The 10648-nt window shown below is 32.6% G+C and overlaps 1 protein-coding gene and 1 pseudogene across 1 annotated transcript; both read left to right on the top strand.

Annotated features, from left to right (window-relative positions):
* The first annotated feature begins 1568 nt into the window (after positions 1-1568).
* On the top strand, positions 1569-3823 carry LOC108689893 (annotated as a pseudogene).
* A 495-nt stretch (positions 3824-4318) lies between these two features.
* Positions 4319-10142, top strand: LOC108689892. Its single transcript, XM_018196847.1, has 9 exons — positions 4319-5274; positions 5355-5454; positions 6155-6265; positions 6435-6590; positions 6739-6785; positions 7334-8236; positions 8327-8426; positions 9844-9999; positions 10104-10142. The coding sequence occupies exons 1-9, from the start codon at positions 4319-4321 to the stop codon at positions 10140-10142; spliced, it is 2568 nt and encodes an 855-aa protein (XP_018052336.1).
* Positions 10143-10648: the final 506 nt, after the last annotated feature.

Raw genomic sequence — 10648 nt, 5'->3', positions numbered from 1 at the left:
AATAATTATTAAATATTTGATTTTCTTCAATAAATTATTAAATTTAGATATTATCCAGATAACATGCATATTGCAAGATAAGATATCTAAAAAACGTCTTTTAAACATCTTTTAGACACAAGACATCTAAAAGATATCTTTTGGATATCTTATGCAATATAAATGTTATCTAGGTAATTAATTATTACATATTAATTAATGACTATTATTAATCTAATATTTTCAATTATTTTCGTTCATAAATTAAATACTTTCAAAGGAAATACGATTTAAAAAAGACTTACAGAAACGATTTAGGCGATCGATTGCCCAAATCTTATTTTGTGCAGCATATACAAAAAGACTTATTAATAATTAATTTATTATTGGTGAAAAGTTAAACATGCAATAATAAAACCTTGAGCTAAAATTTCTAATATTTATTTGTGTACAAAACAGTGCTAAATGAAAAATGTAATAAAAAATAAATTAAGTGGTATGTATTCAACAACTCTCTCTACGTTGTTCATTTCAAGAGACTTGAAACATTCTTGGAGTAACAATAAGAAAAATAGAAATTTTATTTTCTCAACTTTATAGTTAATTTCCTCGAACTAAAGGATTTCGATATTTTTTAATTGAAGCTCGTGTTAAACTTAACTTTTATATAAAAAATTCAAATTCAATTTTTATAAGAACTTTGTAACGTAAATGACTAAGTTGTTCAACGCGTTATAAGAATTGTTGTCTATATACGTCAGATATGGCATAATTATTGCCCATATAAAAATCATCAAAATGTTTTTAACAGTGTATACAAATCGGCATGAAGTCTTATATGATAAATTGATATCGTATACCAAATAAGGGAGCAATCGATTTAACATTAATAATGTCGAATATCATCAAACTTACAGCTGGAAAATTTATGGATTTATCCTTAGCCAGTTTTTGTAGAGTGTGAGTAGTATTAAAATTATTTTTACTCATACATGAAAATTATTTTTGATTATTTATAAGAAATAGAAAGAAGACAAAATTCCAGACTGTTAAAGCATTCGTGGCTTACCTGAATTTACTTCGTACCTTCTACATATAATACGTTAAAATCATCGTTATCGAGATGTACTATATAGTAACGTTAGTGCGTTAAAAAATGTATTTAATAAAATTTAGATATATATACGTCAGCATATTTGTTAATAAATCAAGTTACATAAATTATCGCTGTAAATATAAACTTAAATAGAATTAAATTTATTACGATACTGACAAAATTGAAATTACAGATTAACTAATATTATATTGTACTCCCTACAAAATACAATATAAAACTAAGTTATATACTATGTTACGCAAAGTGCACATAACTTATCTTACGCACTTATATATTGTAATATTTCCAACGTTCCGTTACGCACTAGAGAAACAGCGAGGATGCGTATATCCACACAACTATATTAGAATTCGTAAATTTCAATGTTGTTACGCACTTTCATTCATCATCGACATGACGATTCTCAGACATGCAATGACTGAGAAAGGGAGATGTGCACGCACGTCTTCCCCTTACGTTACACATAACATGCATGGGATCACGACATCATTATTTTCCCGCCCTTGCGTCGCCACATCAGGATGATATCGTATGTGTATTTCAGTCGGCATTGAACACTATGGACGACAGCATGCGCGATCGATACCTGTCTTTCAGACAGGATACACAATATACATTACGAGCACGACATATACTACACTATGCAGCTATGCTGATGGATCCTGAAACCGATTGGTATTTGGCACATGATTTGACGGTCGCTCGTCACAAAACGAGAAACTTCTTTCGCTAATATTGATCTTTGTATGTTTTTTTAGTCTCTGCTTCATTGTACCCGCCGGTCCATACATACTCTATTTCATGAGAAGGACATTAACATTAAGGTAAGCTTTTTGGACCAGTTGGATTTTGTCTAACTTCGCGATCAAATATTGCTTCCTTGGAGCGCGAGCCTCGTCGATCGGAAGATGTTTCGAACACGTCGAGAGCGATTGGCGGATCGTGCGACATTATGACCATCGCAAAATGATGCTAAGGAACGTGTTGGTGGGCCGCAAACTAACGACATTGTGCGTGATCTTTCTTTACACCGGCGACATGTCTTATCATACGATCATGCCATTGTCTTCCAGAACGAAGATGAATGGCAGCTTCACAAGTAGACCGCTGGTTTATCCAAGATATGATTTCTATTTCGATCCTCAAGCAAGTCCCGCTTACGGGATCATCTTAGGCAAGCACTGCCTGTCTGCTATGATATAGCGTTACAACAGCAGCATGCAGCCTGGCTACAAGTTTTGCGACGCACGCGTGCGGACAGGTGCAGATATTGATGACACTTTTGGATGATCTAGTCGATAGGAGAGAACTAAAAGTGGAGAAACCAATGTAGAGAAATGTTAAGATTGATAACGAAGCATCATGTGCGTGTGCTGAGGTGAGACGAGGAAAGCGTCGAGATAGTTTACATCGCGTTTTTAGATTTATATGGGATAAATACAGGGCGCGTTTCTAGATTTAGTACTAACGTGGAGAAAATATTATGTGAAATATGCTTATTGAGACTTGCTGCAACCTAGATTATATGTTTGCTCAAGTATTATTGCATGACAGTAAGAAAAATTATGATAGCAGACATGTATACATCACAATAACATAATTATATCTTTATCGTGTATAACAAGTTCTGTCGTATTTTTAATATAGCTATTGATTTAAAATTACAATAATTAAAGGGCTTGCTGCAATAAATTAGTCGAATATGTAATACTGAATGAGTCATTTATTTGTTACAAAAGATAAATTAATTAATATTACATTTGTTATGTATGCGTTTATGTAATGATTCGTATTTTTTATCTCTGCAATGTAGTTATTTAATATAGAAAATTTTACTCATTTTATAATATTTGTATACACAATCTGCATTTCGTAATAAACTTTCTGGATATATGTCAAAACATCAAAGAGGATTGTAGAATGTATTTTTCCCATCTTTTTAACTTTAGAGTTTACTTTCTCCATTTTTACGAAATGTGTGTTACGTGTCTAATATTGTAGTAAGTCCTTTAATCAATTCTTTAATGAAATAGAAAGGATTTCTTCTTTTTTCATTAATAAATTGAAAATATCTAATTATACGTTTGTCTCCTCAGGAATGGGCGAATAGCGATGCCGTGGCCATCTTAACATATTTTATGTTACTGATATCTTTAACAATCAACATTCTAATATTTTATTATGTCGGCAAACTCCTCGTGGAAGAGGTATTTTTACAATATATTGTTAATAATAAAAATTTTTTCAGAAGTACAATTATTGAAAGTCCATAATATATCAATCTCATTTTGATGATTGAATATTAACAAACATAATATAATTCTGATATTCAATTATTTTTATTTTTAATAGTTTGGCAAAATTGATTCAACCGCGTATGAAGTTAATTGATATGATTTACCAGGTCACAAAGCTGTAGATCTTGTGATGATCAATAAAATGTCTTATTATCCACCCAAGCTTACAGCTGGCAAGTTTTATGATTTATCTCTCAATTCTTTCAGCACCGTGAGTGTCATAAATAACTATTCTTATTGATTAAGTAACTTTGTGTAATTCTATACTTGTAAAACTGATGGTCTCCACCTTGTTCAATTCTATTCTATTATATTTGTTTTTAATTGTTATTGTTACATTATTAAATAATATTTCTAAAATTCACATTGTTTTTAGATACATAAAACATCCGTAGTATATTTAAATTTACTTTGGACAGTTACGCAATAAAACTTATACAAAAAATATACAAAATTTATAAGTATAATTCTCATTATTGTTCCTGACAGCAAATTTTTTATATCTATTCTCAAAAAATAATATATAATATTAACGTCATATTCATTATCTGTCATAATGTGTCATTCAATCAATTTTAAAAAAGAGATTATAATTATTTATTGATAAAAGAAAAATAAATTATAAATACTGATAAATGAAATCAACTTACTATTACGATTTGATTGATAAGACAAAAAATGTACTGCGTTTAAAAATTAAAATTCACTATATCAAAAAAAGAGAAATAAAACTAGAAAATTGTAATTGTAAAATAACATTTAATGTATAAATAATACTTTAAAAATCATCAACGGTGGATTTCGCTTGAAAGATATCGAGCCTATGCTTTGCGTTATGAATTTCCAATCCCTTCGTTCTTGCACATCACTGAATGAGCCCACGGACAAGCAATGACCGAGGGGAGAATAAATCGTTCGCATACGCATGACTGAGCACCTGGTCATACATGACAGCCATGAAACGCACATACACGCAACATTGAAGTCATTACTTGCCCGCGCTTGCGTCATGAGAAATGGAACGTCGCGTAACGTCCGCATGTTTCAGTCATCGTTACACTTCGTAGGCAGTATGAGCTATCGATCTTCACTTCCAGAAAGGATACATAACATACGTTATGAGCAAGACATATATTACGCTATACAGTTAAGTCGGTGGATCCTGCAATCAATCGGTATTTGGCACATAATTTACGGTCGCTCTTCACAAAGCGAGAAGCTCCTTTCTTTAATGCTGATCTTCATGAGTTTCTTCGGTCTATGCTTTGTGCTTGTGCCTGCCGGTTCGTACTTTCTATTCTACGACGAGGACATTCAAAGTAAAATCCAGTTTCTTGGACCAGTTAGCTTCTGTCTAACTTCCGTGATCAAATATTGCTTCCTCGGAACGCGTATCTCAACGATCGGAAAGTGTATCGAACACGTCGAGAGCGATTGGCGGATAATGCAATATCAGAATCATCGCAGAATGATGCTGAGGAACGTGCTGATAGGCCGCAGAATAACGATGCTGTGCGTGATTTTTCTTTACGGTGGCGGCTTGTTTTATCATACGATCTTGCCATTTACTTCCAGAACAAAGACAGACGGTAACTTCACAAGTAAATCGCTGCTTTATCCGGGATATGATCTCTATTTCGATTCTCAAACAAGTCCCGCTTACGAAATCATCTTTTGTATGCACTGCCTGTCCGCTGTGATACAGTATAGCGCTACGGCAGCAGTGTGCAGTCTGGCCGCGAACTTTGCGACGCACGCACGCGGACAGGTGCAGATATTGGTGATGCTTTTGGATGATCTAATTAATGGGAAGAGGACTGAAGGTACCAATATGGAGAAACGTCTGAGCTTCTTAACGAAGCATCATGTGCGTGTGCTGAGGTGAGACGGAGAAAGCGCCGAGATAGTTTACATGACGCGTTTCTAGACTTATTTGGAGTAGATACATGGCGCGTTTCTAGATTTACGACTGACGTGGAGAAAATATTACGTGAAGTATGCTTAGTGGAACTGGTGACCGCAACCTTGATGATATGCTTGCTCGAGTATCTTTTCTTAATGGTAAGAAAATTACGGTAGCAGACACACATCACGATAACGTAACTATAGCTATCCGCGTATTACAAATTTTATCGTACTTTTAATATAGCTCTTGATTTAACATTATAATTAAAGGGCTTGCTACAATAATATACAATATTGATAAAAATGGATGAGTCCTGCATTTGTTCCAAAAACCAGACATAATTAATATTATATCTGTTACGTTTATATAGTGATTCGTCTTTTTTTATCTTTCAGCAATGTAAGTATTTGATGCAGACAAATTTTACTCATCTTATAATATTCCTTATTCACAATCTGCGACTTGTAATAATCTTTTCCGATATGTCAAAACAAGAAAGTTTTTGTAGCATATGCAAATAAATATATTTTTTTAGGGTACGTTCAGATTATTATCGAGCCGAAATTCGAGTCGAAACTCAAGATGAATCTCGAGCCGCGAATATTTTGGTAAACATTTGTTACGCCGCTCGACAAAAAGCAATGAAAGTTAGCCGAAATGTTCGCGGCTCTATATTCGGCTTGAGTTTCAGTTCGAATAATCTGGATGCACTCTCAGAGTTTACTGTCTACATTTTTATAAAAATATGCATTAATATAGTATTATAACAAGTACTTTAATCATAGTGAAACGGAAATAATCTTCTTTTTGATAAATTATTAAGATACTTACTTAGTTGTATGTTTATCTTCTCAGGAATGGGAGAACAGCAATACCGTGGGCATCATGTCATATATTTTGTTATTTATAGCCTTAACATTCAACGTATTAATATTTTGTTATATCGGCGAATTTCTCATAGAAGAGGTATTTTTTACGAATATTGCAGATAATAAAAATTTTTTTTCAGAGTATCTTCATCAAAAATTCATATAAATTCTATTTTAAATAAATAGTATATAAATCCTATTTTAAATAAAAAATAATAATTGATAAATAATAACAATTAATATTCAATTATTTCTATTTTCATTAGTTTGGCAAAATCGGCTTAGCAGCGTATGAAGTTAATTGGTATGATTTATCTGGCCATAAAGCTATGGATCTTATTATGATTATGATGAAGTCTTATTATCCACCCAAACTTACAGCTGGCAAATTCTGTGATTTATCTCTCAATACTTTCAGCACCGTGAGTGTCATAAATAACTATTATTATTGTTTAAATAATTATATATACTCATAATTCTACATTTGTAAACTTTTTTAATCAATTCTATTCATTCTTTTATAATTATTACATTATTAATTCATGTTTTTAAAGTTTACATTGTTTCTAGGTACTTAAAACATCCGTAGTATATTTAAATTTACTTCGAACAGTTACGCAATAAAACTTAAATCCTTGTTATTGTTAGTGGTAGCAAATTTGTTATAGATCTATTTTTTCTCAAGAAATATTATATAGAAATCAATAATAAATTGACATATATCATGTTCATTATTTTATTAGTTGTCATTCAATTAATCATAAAATAGATAAATTATTAATTTAACTTACTATTAAATTAACTCTATTATGATTTGACTTTGAGACAAGAAATCGATTGTACTATTTAAAAATTAAAATTTACCATATGAGAAAAAAAGAAAACTGCAATTATATTGTAAAATAATATATAAAATGCATATTTATATTATATGTAGTATAAATATTCAAAAAGTCGCCAACGATGAATCTCGCCTTGAAGATATCTATGTTACGCATTGTGCGTGGACTCGTTATGAACTTTCGATCCCTTCGCGCTTACACATCACTGGACGAGCCCTCGGACGAGTAATGACTGGGGGGGGGAGAGTTCGCATACGCATGGCTGAGTTACTTGGTTATATACATATGACAGACATAAAACGCACATGCACGCGATACTGAAGTCATTATTTCTGCGCGCTTGCGTCGCGAGAAACGGAACGTTGCGTAACGTCCGCGTTTCAGTCATCGTTGTGCTCCGCGAGCGACAGCATGCGCGATCGATTCCAACTTACAGGAAGAACGCTCAAAATGTACAATGTACACCATAAGCATGATATACGTTACACAATGCAGCTGTGCCGCTGGGTGCTAAAACCAATCGGTATATGGCACCCGATCTATGGTCATCCGTCGCAGAATGAGAAGTTCATCTCGATAATATTAATCGTCATATGCTTCTCCGCTCTATGTTTCGTCCTGATACCTGCCGGATTTTATACTTTATTTCGCGAGAAGGACATCAGCATTAAAGTCAAGCTTTTCGGTCCGGTCGGCTTCTGCCTGACTAACACAATCAAATACTGTTACTTTGGTGCGCGCGCTGCCGCGTTCGGAAGATGTATTCGACATGTCGAGGACGATTGGCGGATCGTGCAGCATCAAACTCGCGAGATAATGCTGAAGAAAGTGCTGATAGGACGCAGACTCACCACGCTGTGTGCGATTTTCCTTTACACCGGTGGATTGTCTTACCATATAATAATGCCGTTATCTTCCAGACAAGAAATTAACGAGAATTATACGATTAGAATACACACTTATCCCGGTTACGATATGTTTTTCGATCCCAGAGTCAGCCCTGCTTATGAGATCGTGTTCTGCATTCATATCCTATTCGCGATGATCACGTATCACATCACAACGGCATCCTGTAGTTTGGCAGCGATTTTTGTGACGCACGCATGCGGACAAATAGATATACTAATGTTGTTGTTGGACGATTTGGTCGAAGGAAAATGGAGCAAGAACACCACCGTGAAAAAACGTTTGAGCGCGATAGCGAAACATCATGTACGAATACTGAGGTAAGTGGAAAATGCGAGGAAAGTGTGCAAGTGGATGTGTATTTCGCGTGATTTTCTAGATTTTCGGATAGATACGTGACACGCTTCTAGATTTTCAGCCAGCGTGGAGGAAGTGCTACGCGAAATATGTTTACTGGAACTGCTGACTTCTACTTTGACTATATGTTTACTCGAATATTATTGCCTAACGGTAAAAAAAACAATATCGACGTATTATATTGATCTTACGATAACATAATCTTTCTTAAAGTTATGTGCAAAATTCAATTTATATAGACAGTTTTGTTGAACTTTGTCATAGTACAATTTACCTTCTCAGGAATGGGAAAATAGCGATGCCATAGCCATCTTGACATATTTCATCTTGTTGATATCTTTCACATTTAACGTTCTGATATTTTGTTATATCGGTGAGCTCCTCGTGGAACAGGTATTTTCATAATATTTGTAGCATAAGAAAATTTTTCACTTATCTTTTACTGTATTACTAATAAGTTGGTTTAAATCTGCAATACAAAAAATTTTGCATTAGAAAGAAGAGGAAGAATATAAATTTCATTATTAATATGTATATTTTTCAAAGAGTATTTAAAATGTGCTTTATTTAATTATTATGATTTTGTAAAAAATTTTTCAAATAATACACTGAATAAAAAGTACTAAATTTAGTAATTATATACATTAGATTCAGAGCTTTCCAATGACCTTGATCTTGATATATGTTGTCAAGATCATGATTTTGAGTGATCTTCAACAAGTAGCTGTCACTTGTTATTCATTAAAAAGTTATCAACAGTCAAAGTTGATAATTATTTCCCTGTTTTATGATAAATCAAATAACTCTAGGCAGGGAAAAAAGTACGGAATGGACCGATTAAGACAATACGACTTTCGCGCAGCGAAATCAATCCCATCTCCCCCTTAGAGACACACGACTTTCCACGTAGATCCACCCTAATATTGAGTAGCAGGGGGGGAAGGGGGGGGTGGAAAGTCTCTCTTTATGTGGAAAGTCGAATGCCCTTTGATAAGAGGAAGGTGAAGTGGAACTCGCTTCGCGTAGAAAGTCGTATTCCCTTAATCAGTCCTCAAACCTGTCATCCTAGATTATTTTTTCATACAAAGCAGAGAAATTATTAATTTTGATTGCGAATAATTTTTTAACAAATAAAGAGCAACGGCTAAAACTTGTTGAAAATCACTTAGGGTCATGATCTTGATAACGTATGTCAAATATTAAAGTCATTGGGGGATTCTGTAATGTAAATAATTATCCTAAATTTTAATAAATATTTTTGAATAGTACTAACTAAATATTTATTAAATGTAAACATATATTTATTTGATTCATACATGAACTATAAATTTGATTAAATTTTTTTATTGAATAAATATTTGCTTGCATTTATAAATAAATGTTTTGTTAATACTACTTAAACAAATATTTATTAAAATTAAAATATTTGCAAATGTTTTTTCAGTATTAATATAATAGATTATAAATAATAATGTATTTTTTAATAATAATAATATTTAATAATAATAATCGTGCACATACATTATAGAAAATACAAGTGCATTTATGTATTAATATTTCGTATTTTCAGTATAGCAAAATTGGTGCCGCTACCTATGAAATCGACTGGTATAATTTATCTGGAAATAAAGCTCTGGAACTCGTGCTAATCATCGCAATGTCTCATTATCCGCCTAAACTTACAGCTGGCAAATTTATCGATTTATCTATAAATACATTTGGTGCTGTAAGTTTTTCACAATTATTATTATTATTGTTTAATCGCCAAACTTGATTGTTAATTTACCTATGTATGGCTTGTAAAAAAAAATTTTTTTTTTATTCACTTAGCTCAGAAGTTTCCATTTCATGCCAAAAGATCATTCCTAAATTTTTATTTAAAAATATTAAGATTTAGAAGTCGCTAGTGAATGATTTTTAAATCAAAGTTTTGATTTTCCTTAATACATATTTGATTTGATGCAAAAATAATTTAATCTGGATTTCAAATTTTTTTGATTGCTGAACACGATGTAAGGCTCTTTAGAAAATCCCGAAAAAATTCCAATTGAATCTTGTTCTGGGTGAACAGATCTACAATGGAGAGGAGTAACGACACATTTGAACGGTTGGAATCGAAAACCGATAATTTTGAACTAAATTGCTAATTAAAAAAAAATTTTGTTGACAGCTACTGTGCGCGCGCGCGTGTGTATGTGTGTGTATATGTGTGTACTCTCTCTTATTTATGTAATTCTTGTCACTTTCATATTATTTTCAGGTACTCAAATCATCAGTAGTATATTTAAATTTACTTCGTACGGTTACAGAATAAAATTTATATTCCACTATATACTATAGCTCTTACTATTTAAAATTTGCGAGACAGATACTTT

Source organism: Atta colombica, unplaced genomic scaffold (genome assembly GCF_001594045.1).
Source record: "Atta colombica isolate Treedump-2 unplaced genomic scaffold, Acol1.0 scaffold281, whole genome shotgun sequence".
Classification (NCBI taxonomy): domain Eukaryota; kingdom Metazoa; phylum Arthropoda; class Insecta; order Hymenoptera; family Formicidae; genus Atta; species Atta colombica.
Note: the sequence above shows the minus strand (reverse complement) of the source record. Positions and strands in the feature narration are given on the sequence as shown.